The 17,051-nt window shown below is 37.9% G+C and overlaps 1 protein-coding gene across 1 annotated transcript in view; it reads right to left on the reverse strand.

Annotated features, from left to right (window-relative positions):
• The window catches only part of FGGY (FGGY carbohydrate kinase domain containing), a 137,578-nt gene that overhangs the window by 84,110 nt on the left and 36,417 nt on the right, over positions 1-17,051 (reverse strand). Inside the window, exon 5 of the mRNA XM_075710850.1 lies at positions 5,014-5,129. Within this exon, the coding sequence (XP_075566965.1) occupies positions 5,014-5,129 (116 nt within the window). The remainder of the gene's footprint in view (positions 1-5,013; positions 5,130-17,051) is intronic.

A 17,051-nucleotide genomic window follows, 5' to 3' on the forward strand; every position in this document is an offset into this window, starting at 1 on the left:
TTATTCTTGAAGGTGGCAAAGAAGAATGAGTGGGTAAAAGACCCAGAGTGGGGTTTAAGTAAAGAGACGTATAAGGACCAGAGGGTGTTCTTCCTTACACCACCATCACCTGCAAAGTCAAAATCAAATATAAAAGCATTCTACCAGTCTTACACTAAAGCAAATTAAGCAAAGCTAAAATTTTAGAGTTATGAAACAGGGAGAGAAGTGCTGCTTGAAGACAGGCATAAAACTCTGATCTCCATATTATCCAGTCATATGAAAGTTTAAGGGAAAAAAATCCAAGTAGTTTTAAGAAAGAGTTTATCATTTTGTGAGCAGAATTGTTGATGATGCTTGTCTACAAAACCCTATCTGGTGATGTCACAACCTGTCCATGCAAGTTATTTTCATTAGCATATTAATTTCAAGCACTCAAAGTTCAAGCAAGCATTGAATTTCCATAAAACTTGTGAGATTTAAACAATCCAAATACTTTTCTCAGTTTTGCCTCAGATGTTCATAAAGATCCCATACATACGAGCTGTGTATTTATCCACTTCTGACAATGTAGCTGTAAATTCCTAGTCAGGAAAAGCTGCGGAATGGGTTTATGAAATCTTCATCACGTTGAAGGGCTATATGAAGCTTGCTTTTCAAAAAAAAAACTTCATTAAAATCAGCGTGCCGTTCCATCACAGACGAAAGAAGGTGAGTGTGCTGGGTTTAGCTTTACCTATTAAACTGTCTTTATCTCAGCCCACGAGTTTTCTCACTTTTACTCTTCTGATTCTGTCCCCCATCCCACCGAGGCAGGGGAGGGGGGTGGGGTAGTGAGCGAACAGCTGTGTGGTGCTTCGTTGCCCGCTGGGGTTAAACCATGACAGTGACAAACGCCCCTTCACAAAAGATAGCATTTTAGCCTTCAATGCACGATCTACAAGAACAGTAAAACCTATTCTGTAGTACCTGCAATGCTCTCTCAGACAAAGGCACCATCTTCAACCAAAAAAAGACCTGGCATAAAATATTACCATTCAGTAAAAAATCATTATTTGGTCCCTTAAGTAGCCCCTGAAGTAGAGAGCTGTGGTGAAAATTTATCAGGCATTTTCCTCCAAATGGAATATATGCTTCAGTACCCTAAGAGGTCTATAGTACATGAAATTTTAACGGAATTGTTAATGTCTTTCTAGGTTTTATAGTACCACAAAAAGATACTCATCATGCACTTTCACCACAGCAGATAAATGCTAATGCCTGTAGTACACAACACTTTCATAGTGGTTTTGAATACAAGCCATCTTCTCACTCTCTTGGTAGGCAAATTAATGGGATCAATAAATTTTGTACTATCTCTAGGTAACACTCTTTACCTTCACAAACGCGATCAGTAAATTCACAATGTACAGAAGGAACCACAAACAACTTATTATGTGGATTCCCTGAAAAGTTAGTCTGCTCTGAGAAATGTAAAATGTCAAAGGCCTGGGAATTTTCATATGTGAACCCACGCCTTGATGTGGGAAAGGTTTGTGGAAGATCCTAAAGGTCAGATGTGAGGGTCTCTGTTATCAACAAGGTCATATGTTAAGTTAAACTGAAACTAAGAGAAACGTACTACCTGGAACCACAAGCACCACTCTGATTACAGTAAATATATCTTTAAAGGGCAAGACATTTTAAGTGTGATGCTTAAAAGTGTATTTGTCAGAATAAATACATACATACATTAAAGAAGTTGTTCTCAGGTAATTTCCATAAATATTTCCAGTGTCATGAAAGTTAAAGCTACTTCAAAAAAAAAACCAAAACATTTAGTCATAACTATTCATCTATAGTTCCCTCTGACTGGAAACAATAATGATTTCACTAGACACATAGCTTTTCTGCCTATTTTAAACTGGTAAACTGTGTATTTACTTCTGTCACAGTAAGAAAATGTTGCTAATTTTATCTTGTGACATTTTGCTTTGTTTAGAAAGAAATGATGATTCAGAGCCTGCTAATCTTTTAGGGGAGATATGTCAGAAAAATACTATTATCTCTCTTTACAAGGGGAACGCGCAGGCATTAAAATACATCCTTGTATTTGAGCTAAACAAACCTTGAGCAGATATACACGGACTTGGACAAGCTTGAGAACAGAAAAGGAAATTCCACTAGAATTACTTCAGACTTGTTAGGTGTTTGGTTTTGTTTTCATTTTAGGAGGAGTTTTTGACCATGTACCATCTCCCTTCAACCTACTCCTACCTAGGTTATCTGGCAATTTCGAGTTCCTTAATCTGCAAGCCAGCTAAGTCTACTGCTTTGAACTCTTTCCTGTCAGCCGTAGCACATTATGATGTGCCTCCTGGAAGCACACGCTCTGTTTGTCCCTGTGAGTTACTTAAACAAATTGCCTTCCTTTTGTATAATGTGCTGAAGTTAACGGCAGCTGAGACTGTTCACTTATGGGACAGCACCCTGAAGCAATATTATAAGCATAGCTTGAGTTGAGTTTGTGCAAGGTGTGATCCTGTGTTTATTGTGCTCAGTGTAGCATTTGTGGGCTCCTGGGAGGAGGTCTATGCAGTGACGGTGCCTCGCCACCAATGCCGACACCTTGGGAGTGGGTAGGAAGGAGTCTTCCACTATACAAGACCATTCCAGCTGCAGCTTGACTAGTGCTGCTCGACTGACTGAATGGCACTTTCCTGGTAGGTGGTTCTACACTGTCCTTATTAATTTAAATTAAGTAAAGAAAAGCTGAGCTTATTCAGAGTGCTCTTCCCAAGTCCAACAACAGTGAACATTCATTAAAACAAGCAAACCCCCCAAACTTTCATTGGAACAGCATTACCATTTCCATTTTCCCATGTACAGGGACACTGCTAAGATTAGGGGTGGCAGAAAGCAAAGCGCTTCCACAGCACACAACACAGAGCTCAGCATTGTTGAGTAGCTTCTCAGGAAGAGTGAGTTGCTCCATTTTGGTGTCTTTTTGTCTCCTGAAGCTAAACCCTTCCAAGAGACTCCAACAGGCACAGTTTAGAAGATAAACTCAAAGGAATGCTAAGGAGTAGTTGCTATCTGGTTTCCACATTTGTACAGTGAGCTCCTTACTCCCTCTTCATAGACACACGGATGAAGGTCACTGTCCTGTTTTTTTGTGATTTTATCACACAGCTAAATACAATGAATGTAACACCTTGCTTTTAAACAAGGCAAGGTTAGACAAATGGTCATGGAAATAAGCATATATTCTACCTAAGGCCAGGTTTCAGCATTATTATGCAACACAAAAAGTGTCTTATACTTTGGATATGCTTAAGGTAATCAGCCCAAGAATCTGAAAATCAAAGGATTTCTCAAGGTGAGTAAAAGTATGTGCTCTTCAGAAGCTTCAAGTTCTAGCCTATGGTTTGGTGCAATTCTGGAGGCCAGATTCTGCTTCTCCAACTCCAGCCGAGATGCACCCAGGTATTCTACAGTTAATTTCCTGAAAATCAATGCAATTGCCCAGGGAACTAGACACTTTCCCCATTAACTCAGGAAAACAGTTTTGTCTTGCAAGAAACAGGTACCAACAGAAGTTAATTTACTGATTTATTTTGTAAACATTGTGTTTTTACAAAAATGTAAGCCTGATATTGGAAATTAATGATTTTTGTCTTGCTAAATATTGAGCCATATATAGATTAGTTTTATGAGGCTTCCGTCACAACGAAAGACCCTTTTTATTAATGGCTACTTTATCATTTAAAACATGTATGTTTAGTTACTTAAAATGGCAAATTGCTTTGCACTGTCCTTGAAGTGCATTGCATAAATATTGTATTAAAGCCTTAGCTTACACTTCATAAATAATTTATTTTAAAAAAACTCTTCCATGAGACCACCAGCTGCCGAGATATTCAATTTTCTGGTAAAAACAGAACTTGTTGAACATTTGCTAAAAGCCACATGATGTTGTAAGAATCGTATTCAAACTAAAACCTCAGGAAGCTAAAAGCCTAATACTCCTAGTAGGTTTTATACCTTTGCATAAGCAGTTCCAGTTGCAGGGGGAAAAGCTGAAATCTGTTCAAGGAAGCTTTCAAGTACAATTTTCTGATAACCTGAAAATTACTTATAGTATATTTTGTGATGATCAGAAAAGTTCATAGATTTCCTTACATTTCATTTCACTACAGTCCTCCCTACACGCTTTCCATTTCATGTTGCTGCATTTAAACTGCTGTACAAACTTGTTCAAAGTGCTAGACATTAAAAAAAAAAAAAAAATCAAAGGAAATTTCAGACAATTAACTTTGATGAATGAGCATATTTTAATTCATGTCTGGTAATATTCTTGTTAATGACATGTCTGCTTAGGACATCCATTAAAAGTCCATTAACTTAACAGGGAAAGTCTAATAAAGTTATCCTGGAAATTTTCTGGTATATTAACATTATGGACTTTTAATGAATATCTGCTGTAGGAATTGCTATTAGCAAGGCTACCATTCTAATTAAACTTAGGCTCTCAGAGCGTGAAAAAACCAGTATGAAGATAATAACAAGCAGAAGTAGCACTTTTTTAAAAAAATTATTATAAGGGAGATTGGTGCAGGTCAGAAAACATGCTATCAGTAACAGCCATAAATTATTACGTTGTGGCATTTTTTCGTAGCCTGCCATCCAATACACCCATATCAGGTGCTTCCTTCATGTAATCAGTTGCTGAGGCTCCCATTTATTTCACTATTGTTGAGGCTGAGCAGTCCTGAAAGGCTAGCTAGGCCTTTCAGAAGGGTAGAAGATGTAAAATTTAAACACAGTTTTTGACAACAATGCCAAGTAAAAGTGTACTTAGAAAGCTGTTACCTATTGGCATCCAGCCTTGTTATCAAACCAGCTGAAGCTTCATTCACAATAATACAACAAAAGATCTTTTTATATGTATATATCTTTTCTATATATTTGTATATATCATATATATACATATATATCTTTTACATATATAACTTTTTTATATACATGTATAAAAGAAAACAACCCCTGATATACCTATTTTTTCATACTTGTCCTTCACCAAATCTTCCAAACCAATCATTTTCCAGAAACTGTCATCCCAACCTCCATCTGAAGTGTACGTCCACTTGCACACTACTGTACAGAGGGACCTAGAAAAGAGACAATATAGGTGCGGAATCAGGCAAATGAATACACTTGGTTTTAAACTTGTGACTAGAAAGAAATTTGTACAAAATGATCTCTTCATTCACTGGTCAAAAATTCCAAGCGTAATGCTAACATTAATAAAAAAAAAATGGTTACTCTTTGGAGTGCATGTCTTGAAATACCTTAAAAGGACCTTATGTTTAAGATTCTTCTGTGCTGAAACAAGTCCTGGTCTGGCCACTTCATTGCATAAATCAGTCAAATAACAGGCCATGCATATGCCTAGAAGACAGCATAGCATGAACATAACAGCTCTTTAGCAAGCAGCTCAGAGATTCCTGCTTTTCCAGGCTGTACCTAAATAGCAATGTTTTGCACACAGTATGTCCTTAGAGGAACTTTCTATTACTTATGCTCAAGCTGAATTACAACTTACACGAGATTACATATGCACTGATAATTAGCTTAAATGGCACTGCTTCAATACCTGCAGGTACAAAATGCGTTTATCGGGTGAATGTGTACAAGCAAAATTGCATCCAACTACCAGAGCTTCTGCATAGCATGTGTTCAAGTACCACTATCATTAGGTCTATATTTCAGCAGAAACCGATGGCAATTCAGTGACATGCTGAAACAGCATTAGCCATGATGCCGCTGAGTGCAATATTAAGTTCTTGTTTCAAGTCTCATTCCTGATAAACTGATGCTGAACTTCACTGGGACAGTACAGCATCACAAGGGCAAACTACAGGAGCAGAATATAAACAAAAGATTAAGAAAACTTGCGGAAAGGTCTATCATAGTAAATAGAATGTTCTTCTCCTAAAATGATCCACATCCCCAACCTCTCATTCACCCGAAAATATGAATAACGTTCCTGAAGATTTAGTATTGCACAGATGGTTTTCTGTCTGAACACTAAGAACCATCTCAGAAGATCAGTATTTAAATGTGCTTGAAAAGTCAATAAACAAAAAGGTATTAAAAATGCTATATACTACTGAAAATTTCAGCTGTCTGTAGTCTTGGTACCATCAAGTGCAAGACATCTCGGATGCCTCTCAGGGAAACACAACATCTTACCTATTCTCAAAGAGAAACCCCTTTCAGAGATGGATTTTCTTTGATGTCTTACAAGACAGCTTATTTGTGACTAATTTTTAGCCAAGGTGTGCTTTCACAGACATGTTCTTTTTATTAGGATGCTACAATTTGAAAATGTATCTTCAAAGCAAACTGAATTTTACTGAAGCATTTTACTTATTCTTGCAGTTTTGCATAAGTAGAATCCAGGCAAAATTCCTCTCTACAAAAAATATTTTTTGAGTTAAAGTAAACCCTCCCTTTCATCCAAGTGAACCACCTAGGGACCTAACTGAGGAGAATTAAACTAAAAGTCTTATTATTGTATTACATATTGTTACTTACATGACCATAATGCCTAGGAAAACCAGCTCCGGACAATGACCCCACCTTCTACAGCAAGGTACAATTACTGAACAAAGAAGAAAGACTACTGCCTTCAGGAAACTTAAAAATAAGACAGCAACATAGCTGATAGTCAGATACAGTGGGGTGTCCCAAAGAATGTCATGCATATCAACATCTACAACCCATATATATAAAACACAATTAAACCCAACTAGACACTCAAAATACAAAGTATTCTGTCAAAGGGAGAGACAAAACTTGACATAATATACTTGCTACTAGTACAGATCCCATTGCACTTTTCCTGTCTAGGCTAAGCAGAGCTTCTTATTTTACAGTTGTAGCAAAAAACATGCAGTAAATACTAAAGGGTCTGGTCTTTTTAAAAGAGAGGCCACTAAGGGAATGGATTCTGCTACTTTCCAGCTTGACAAACATCCTTGTCATTGTTTCCCTTTCATTTATATAGAAATACCCCACAACCAAAGCAACAGTGAGTGCCTCTCCTCCATTAAAACACAGTAACAGAAACTAGCAAAGAAATCAGCAAACAAAACAGAAAAAGAGAAGCTATTTTTATTTACTATCTACAAATCAAAGCTAAGGCTTCTAGACACTGATATTGTACACACAATAAAGCCAAAGAAGAACAGGAAGAACTATCTGGAACTTGGATTCACCATTTTTGGGGGGTTTACAACAACAAAGGATGTACAAGTGAGGGCAGGATTCTCACAGAGTGGGACAGCTCAAGGCACTGTTCTCAGTGTATATCCTCATATATGACACTGAGCAGGAGATTGGATGATTATATGGACTCCCTGTACTCCCATTTTCTCATCCAGGACATAAATGTTTATTTTAAATGCATCATGTTCCATTTCATTCTGTTCTGTTGGAGTGACCATATTTTTACAACCACAGGACTGGTGATGTTTTCACAATCCCACTGTTTACAAAGGTGCATTGTTTGCTCTTTGCAACGAGAGAATTTATTAACATTGCACATTTTGGGGGAAAAAAGAATTAGAGATAACTATTTATATTCTTATAAATACTCTGGAGATTATTTCAGGGTTACTCTTCAAACAGTTTTGACACATTTCCCCGCCCCCTTTTTTTTCTTAAACAGTTTAAGAATAGGTCAGACAATTACAATTCAGTGTCTGGTTTGAAAACAGAAAAGCACATGACCTGTAACTACAGCAATGACAATGTTGATATAAGAAATTCCAATTTCCAAGGATTTAAAAGCCAGACACAGAAATCTAATTAGGACCTCTGACAAAAACTGGGTGAATAAATACATTCTAGGCTGAAGAAAATACTGGGAAAAAATAAACATTTTCCCCAAATCAGCCCAAACCTCTCATTAGAAGGAAAAATAAAGACAGGGTATTTGAAATAAAGATCATTTCATCACTTTAGGAAAAATTCAGACATAAAGAGTGAAACAATAATGCATCGAGTTTTCCCAAATATGGTAAATACCAAATCATAACAAATTCTCATCAGAACTGAACATCTATTTTTCTAATTAGATCAATGCTATGAACTATTGCCACACCCTGAAAAATGTTCTAAGGATGAGCGCTAAATGCCATGGCTCCTCATTTTCAAAGATCACAAAGCAGCTCCTTGAGTCTCCATGCTTATCCAAAGAGAAACTGGAGCAGCCTTGCTGGACTCCAGAGAGCATGTTTTAAAACAGGGGCCAGTTCTTCCATACAGTTCACTCTGAACACCACCGCATTACATATATAGGCCCACTGAAACAGTGTGAATGGGGACAGACCAGCCCTTGCCAATGCACTGAATTCCAGCATATTGGAGCTCTCTTACTGGATCTGGCTGGACTGAACATACTCTAGTATGAAATGGCAATGGGGCTGTGAGCATTTTCATCCTACTTGTGTAGATTTATAAATGCAAAGTGCTTACAGAAGAAGGATAAATAGCTGATTTCTGGTTGAATTTTTAGTACAAGACAGAAAACATGAACTGGGAAGGACACCTCTTCCCAAATGAATTAACTGGGAGATCTGTAAGTGGAAGGTTCTGATATGAAGACCAACCTCAAATGTGAGCTAAAACACTAACCCATTATGTTGGTAGGTTTTGTTTTCATGGCCACAAGAACCTCAAAACACTTGTTGTAAACACAGTCTGAGCATTTACGCTTCTCTGGGATTTAAGCTCCTTATTCCATCCTTGCCCCTACTCATGTAAAAAGTACATGTTTAATTGAACAATATAGCTTTATACAAATCTTTAATATCTAAGAGAAAGTATTATACTGCAGAAAGACGTTCTGCTCTCTTAGATAATAGTTCAAGAAAAAGGGACTTCTTTGAGATGCCTGTAATGACATATTAACTTCACTACATGGTTCAAAAGAACCTGGATGTGTTGAACTCAAACCCCTGCCACTTACCTGATGAGGTGCTCTAATAATTACACACAGCTGCTTGATTTGTATATCCTAGAGAGCTGTAGGCACATGTAGAGAGAGCAGTTTGTTCATGGTTTTTCACCTTTGAATACCAATGGCATAGATATATATTAGCTTTATAGGCAATCACTCAGAAATTCTCCTCCATAGTATCACCCTGAGAAAGTGATAGCATGACTCGCAACTTGGAAAAACTGTATCCAGAAAGACATTACGGTAAAGAGGAAGCCAAGGAACCAAATCATTACACCTACAAAGCAAGCCTCAACTATTACAAAATTTTGTATTTCACAGTAACTCCTAAATTTTATGAGATGAAGGGCAGACATTAAACAGAAACAGTACTGATACTCACTGTGGTATATTCCTTTTTTCCAAATTATTTGGCGGTTATTGCCTCAGTTATGTGGCCCTAAACACCAGACTCGCACTAGCTGAAGCTAGATGAACCAGACGGATAGAAGCAAATGTTCCCCTTACTTCACTACCAGGATCAACTGAGTTCAAAGGTGCTGAGTTAGTAAGCAATCATCTAGGCAACAGTCCTCTCCCGACCACCTAATATAATGCAGGACTTGAGAAGACATGGTGCGGAACCCCTCAGTAGCACAGGCCATGTGTAGCTAGGTTGAAATACCATGAATTTGAAGACTGTTTTCCTCAAGCATATTCCCAATACAATGAAATGAAAGATTTCCTTTCTCTGTTCAGAACAAAAAGTTTTGCATAGAATACTCCTACTGAAAAAAACAACCCTTCTGCATGGAAAACTTTTATTTTATTTAAACCAGATTTTCAACAGGAACATGATTATGTTCAGAGTTTCTTACAAATTCTTGTCTACAAAGAACTATAGGATCCTACTTGCATCCAACAGCCTCAAGAAAAAAAAATCCCTGCCACATTCATTACAAAGTAGATTTGGCTGGGCACAGCGTATTACACAATCCTTTCTATTACTGTCTAGCTCTGAGTTTTTGCACATCTCTTGCTGAGGACTGACTGCAGATGTGTTGAAGTCCTATATGACCAGAATCTCAGCATTCTGAAAAACCCACCAGCAGTATGTCCTCATAAGAAAACCATGAGGTTCAAGGAGTCTGTAGTGATCGAACACACACTGGTAATTCCCAAAATGCTGTCTGGAAGGAACTATTTGCCCCCACTAACCTTGAAAAGGATCCAGGGCAACTAGACTAGTGGCCAAAGCAACTCAGGTGCTCAAAGTTAGTTGATACGTGGCTCTTCGCACATTGTCTACCCATTGTCAGTATTATCTCTCACTCTATTGTACTTCTTGGAGAGAAGGAAATCAGATACACATTTAAAAATGGGAAATACTGCATGGTCTTAGTTACCTGCATAAAAATTTATCTAGAAGATAAAGCTTCTCCAAAAAGCTTCTCCACACCTACTTAAGAGTTGTCACAGCTTTACACTTTGGTCTGTTCTTCACTGACACCATCTCCCACAACTCCAGAAGGGATAAAGCAAACAAGGACATGACTCCCAACTCTTCAGAGATTCTGCCCTGTCTGTGAGAATACTTGCTATCTTTGACAATGAAACACCATTTGGGGTGTATTCTATAACTGCAGTAGTCTTCTGGAAGTCATCCTAACTTTGAGTGTAAGTTAATATAAAAGTCCTGTTAACAAGGATAGTTAGTAAAAGAAAGTTTTTCCCTGAAAAGTGACCCCATAGGGTATTTATTCATGATCTTCCATTCAAGAGGGTTAGTACAATACCAGTTAGCCTGGAAAATGAGTCAGCTACCAGCTTTAAAGGCAGAGTACTCTGTCTTGACCATCCTGAAGTGAATGGAAGCTGTGCTCTCGATTCCATGAAAAATGTCCTTGCAACCTGGCTGTCATACTGAGAGTGACTTGGTGCTGATGAACTAAAACCAACTGCACCTGCTGAAGACTGTACCGAAGGTGAGTCCTACAGAAGCTAGGATAGGGCATACGTAGGTTCCAAAAGGAGTAGCATGCAGTAGGACAGAGTAATTTTCTGTGGTCTTTTGGCCAGATTTATTTAAAGCTACAAAGAATCAAGAACTAAGAAAGCTGTATGACATTATGAAGGCAAGGAGACCTGAAACAATGGAGTGTGACTGTCACAACATCAAACATGTTTTTCCTTTTGTTCTGCAAACTTCCAATTTAAAACAGATTTTTAATTCAAATTGAAAACCAGGGCTTAGGTTTTGCTCAGCTGAACTTCTCCACATACTGACATCTGGACTAAGCTGTCAATGTCCTCCTAAATTATGCACCCCACAGTCTCGAGGCTTTTTACAAAAGCGAGCAATTCACCGCTCTAAGACAGTCATAGATCTGACTGTGGTTTTTGCAAAAATGTTCCAGACAAAAAATTAAGACACAGCACACATACTCAGAGCATCCAAGCTTTATATTAAGCAAAACTGGGCATTGGTACTGCAAGAGCCTGAAATACAGCAGAGGTTATCACAGACCGATAGGAAACATGTAATTATTCTCTGCTCCATTATGGCTAATGCCATATACATTAATACATGACCTTTGAAATAGAACCAGATAATTAGATCCACATACGCTGCTGGTATTTATACCTGTCACGCAAATGTATCTGCCTGCCTGGTGTATTTGGCTGCTTTGGGGGAAATAGGAAAAGAGGAGGGCAATTTGTCCTAAGGGAATACTTCTCGGGTAATAGGAGAAAAAATGTGACACCTAGTTTCTTTTTGAAACGTATAAAATGCATGAGATGTTGCCCATGTTAAGCATTTGCTAAAAAGAATCACAGAGCGGTGGGTTGAGTTCACAGTGGTGTAAGAAGAGCTGCACCTGTTGTCACTCAGTTACTACAGTAGATCTCTCAGGCAGATTAGTTTTAAGCCACAGGGCCAAGTAAGTCTGGGTGTGCTCTATTTCACAAACGCTGTCTGCATTTTACTCATTTCACCTATTCAACAGCTCTTAAATTGCATGTACACAAACTGAAACATGTCAGGGTCTGTTCCACCCACCCAACCGTGCAAATCCCAAGTTCCTAATATTTACAACACACCATTTTTTATTATTGTTGCCTTTGACCCAAAGCCTACGAAATTCCTGCCTGCCCAAACCCATTGTCTTAGCAGTGCAATATGACTCTTGCCTGAAAAGGGTTTTCTTCTTCTAATAAAACATTAAACATGCCAAACAAAAAAGACAGGTGGGGAAGCCTGTTTGGGACGACTAGCAGACACATACCAGTTGCACTCAGAGGCCTCGACTTCCAGTCTTTGCATGTCTGAGGACTTAAACCTAGCCAATAAAGGTAGCAAGGAAATTACGGTAATTGGCATTAGCAATTCTACTAGCTTCATCCTTTCTGTGCTCTGGATAACACTTATATATGTCATAAATAATAAAAAGTAGTCTGACTGCCGATTTTTTAAAGAAGTTAAATATCATGACAAAATCAAAGCTTTCTCTGCACTTTGAAATCTTCACTAAAACTGCACAGAAAAAAAAAAGATCTATAATATATATGTAAGTATACACATAATTGTATATGCTGAATTTCCTTCCTTCTGCATAATGCAATGAAAAGCCAGTATTTGCTAACATGAAGGTCACTGGCAATTTTGTCATATTTCACAGGTGAAATAGGATTAAACTCCAGATCTCAGCCTTCAAGAATTAGTGGTCCAAAAATTATTTGGATCTTCCTTTTTTTTGTTTGTTTAGAAGTCTTCATTATCTCGTTGTAAACATCTTCGGTATTGAATTCACCATGAGGAAAACTGTACCTCAGAAAAGAGCTCCTCAGTTTCAAAATAAAAAGTTTTAGTAGAAAAGATTTCTTTTTGCCACAAGAGTGGAAGTTTGGTAGAAGATGCCAACCCACAAAGCCACCAACCCAAAGGACAGTGAACAGCTCGTGACCTATCAGCTAGATACATTAAAGCTAACGATGATACTGATATTTGACTATAACCTTTCCAAACCCCTTCAAGCCACAATTTTTTTATTGCAAAAAAATTATATTGAAGCACTACATTTGGCCTAAAGATTTCACAGGTTTTCTTTAAAATCTGTGTTTAACGTATTTGTTTGAATTTCAATATACACTATTCCCTCCGTTTTTTCTGAACACTGCTGACTCAGTGAACTTGTATGGTCCTAAAAGACTCCTTCACAATCGACAAGACTAAATTTTGGTTTGAAAATTTGTTAACTTGTATTCAGCAGCTCTGTTTGTCTCACATCTGGAAAGTCAGAAGTCTCACTGGACTGGTGGCACAGCTTTTATTGAAAAATGTAAAACAGGTCTCCCTTCCTCTACCGTAAATCTCCCTGCCAAAGCACAGTCCATGAAAGAGTAATGTACTCTTTTAGGTAGGAGGAAGGCTCTTAGGGAACTGCAGCTACATCGTAGCCCTTGAGGGACTGGTATCCATCAAATCTCTGACCAACAGACATAGGCATTACACCAGTACTTCAAAACTTATTTACCAGACAAGGAAGTGCACGGGGCTGTAAGGGGTAATGGGGTTTGTCCAATTTCCACTGAGGTGAAATGAAGAGTATCTCTTTTGAACTTGTGAGGTATTAGATCAGACTTCATCACCGCTCAGGGAAACCTGTGCTACAGATCCAAGTACAAAAATGGTCCCTATGCTTCAAAGGGCAGCTGTCACAAGGCAGGCAAAACAGACAGCTATGGACACGACTGGTTTTCTCATGCAGTAAGCAGGAGCTCCAACTCTGGCAAAGGTTGCACCACGTGAAGAAAAGCACTGGCTAAGCACGTTTCACAAATATTGTCTCCGTGCCCACTTGCTGGCCAGCACCATTTCAGTATTATATAAGTTCTTGACAATATCCAGGAAGAAAATACAAGAAAACAATTTTTTTGTACAACCATAACATAGCTTCCTTGCAGATTATTTCCAGGACCTCAACGAGAGGAGGCATTTCAAGGCAGACATATTACCACAGGCTTTTAGGTCTTTTGTTAGGATACAGTATGTAGAAGTAGGACTCTTGACTCTTCTGAACACATACTACCACACATCCATGTTGAACTCCCACTCACAGACCTCAGCAACAATCAGTGAGCAGGCAAGAAAGTCTTTCAATTAATAAACCAAAAAGTTAAAATTATTTCTGTTAAGGGGAAAAAGGAGTAATTAACTCAAACCTCACTCTAGTATTTGGTGTTCATGCTGTAACACTTAGGAGGTTTTTGGCTGGCTTTTTAAATTACAGAATTTTCTAAGCAAATATGTTGCTTACTTAAAGGGATAGATTTCATTGTATGAAAAATACAGTTCACATTTGCAATTTTCTACACCCACATCTATAATTAATCTCCTCTGATTACAGCCACTCCCTGACAAGATTCCATGTTATATTTAAAACCTGGGTGCCACTTCGAAAGAAAAAAAAAAGAACAATAGGATCATTTTCAAAGACAACATAGCAGCACAAGGTTTCAAAGCAGCAAAGTGCTTTAAACTCTGCTATCAATCTACTGACCACCCCAACCAGAGTTAAGAGTGACCTCCAATTATGACCAAAATAAGTACAGAAGTCTCTTGAGAAGCATAGATGTTTCCTGTACTCCAGAAGAGGTATGGGACTGATGTTGTATTATACAGATATACCTCGAACTTAATGACAGACTGTTGGAAAAACCACTTCTGTGACACTCAGACTCTAAGGATCAACCCACATAAATAAAATGCTGTGTTGGATAAGGTACCTTAAAAAAGTAACCTTTGTACATGTTGCCAGAGATGTGAAAGTATGCATTTGATATATAAGTATTGTAAGAAAACTGGCATGTTTTACTTTTTCATAAACAGACGCACACACACGCATATATTTATACACATACAGATATTTACTTTGGATTGGGAGAATGCATCTATCTGTAATTGCTTGCTGTAATCTATTTAAACCTGTCATTTAAAAAATATAAATAAATGCACCAAACACTGCAAATGTCAAAAAAGTTGTACAACAAAAGGTGAATCACACTAACTAAAATGAGATTATGTTTCTTTTACTATTTGTAACAGTCCAATTAAAAAAAAAAAGTGTTTCTCTTTAGGAACACATTATCAAAAGCTTTGAAGACTTAGACTCTTAAATTCAGTATTCCTAGAAGAAGTTATGTCATCAGACCTGAAGGGAAACACCCAACTCAAGTGCAACATATCAAGTCAGATTAATCCTTTGTGTACATCCAATAATTTCAGAGGATTCATACCAGGGATGCATTTAGCTAAACATGTTGAGTTGGACCAGAAAGTAGAAAATAAGAATATTTTATCCACCCACATACGCCTCACCATGTCATGAGGCAAGGGGAAGCAAACAGTCAGCAGACTGCTTGCTTTTTTATTAATTTCATTCTGTATTATATTACAGACACCCAACCAAGATTCAAGCCCATTGTCTTCAGCATTTTTGAAAAACACATAATGAGACACAGTCCTAGACACAAAAATGTATTGTCTAGACAAATCAGACATAGCATGTGGGATTGGAAATATTAATCCATTCCCTTAAAAGATGGCAAACAGAGGCAAAAGAAATTGACTGACTTGGCCAAGGGTCAAAGAGTAAACCTCATTCAGACCCCTGAATTGAATCTTGAACTCCAGAGACTCAGTCTAGAGATCCAGGCAGAATGACACCATTCAGATACTACGATGCCGAACATAATAAAAATATTCCTATGCACAGCTACAGTCTAAATTTTTAAATATGAGAGTTAACAAGAAGCGTGCACATATGTAAAATTGAATCTCCTTGCCACTCTAAGTTTTAAAAGCTTAATAAGCAGTGGAGAGGTTATAAAAATCATCTAAAAAATGGCAAGGCAAATGAAAAGCAAAACTGGAAATAAAGCCCACATATGCAGCCACTCCAGTCCGGCAGCCTGCCCTCTGGAGATACCTCCAGCCATTATGCAACATCAGCAGTGATTCAGTTCAATTTATTCAGAAAAATATACTCTTTCAAGCTCAGTATTTTCAAGCAAACTACTCTGCAACAGGAAGTCAAATATCTATTTCAATTAAGAGCTTGTATTTTAAAAACATATCTTCTCCTTCTTCAAGCAGTTAAAACTTTTACACAATTAAAACTGAAAGTATCGGTATACAGAGCCAGCATACAGCTTTCTTCTGGAAGTCTAAGCTTGAGCAAATTTACCATAGTTCAAGGCTTCACCAAAGACTCGATGAAGTTAGTCAAAGACTACAGGTAACTGAGAAAAAGGAAGTCAGGTTTCAGGCCAGCTCCCTCACCATATGGCTTTTGATAGAGCGAGATTACTCCCTTACAGCAACCTTACCGTAAAGGCAGCACACCACTACTCACATCCACACATGCATCACCTAACACATCTATCAGTACCAGTCGGTGCTTCAGCCGCTGATCCTCACATCTCTTAGCTGTACTATAATAGACTTTATTATTCCACAGGATTGGCACCAGCAGGCTATAGGAAGATTGCAGTTATTAGCTCCATGACACTTTATGCTTCTACTGTGTGAAAAGTAAACATGGGACACGTACCACCAAAATCCATGTTTAGGGAGCACAATGACTTAGGAAGTATTGTGGACTTTTCTAGTGGTTTAGAAAGTGTGGCATGATGCTGAAGACAATGTCTGGCCAGCAGCCATGTGGACACTGACACTCTATACACTGACTAGTAAAGCAAATCTCCACATGAGCAATGCTACGCTTCATGATGTGGTTTGTGCTGTTTTCGTATAATTGGTTAGAATTAGGGAGGGAAAAAACACCCTTACAACCCTAACATTGGTATTTTGAGAGAGAACTGCTAGCCCAGAAATCTCTTCACAAGTTCACTATAAAGACACATTTTACTAATTCTTGAGTAAATAATGTATCTATTCCTAACATCAAAACTGTTGAGAGGCTCATTTAGCACGGTACGTGAATATATGTGTGAGTATAAAGTCCTGAAGAAATGTCAGTACAGTTAATGGGAGTTTTTACCAGCTTAGTCAGACTATGCTGAA

This window comes from Pelecanus crispus, chromosome 5 (genome assembly GCF_030463565.1).
Source record: "Pelecanus crispus isolate bPelCri1 chromosome 5, bPelCri1.pri, whole genome shotgun sequence".
NCBI lineage: Eukaryota > Metazoa > Chordata > Aves > Pelecaniformes > Pelecanidae > Pelecanus > Pelecanus crispus.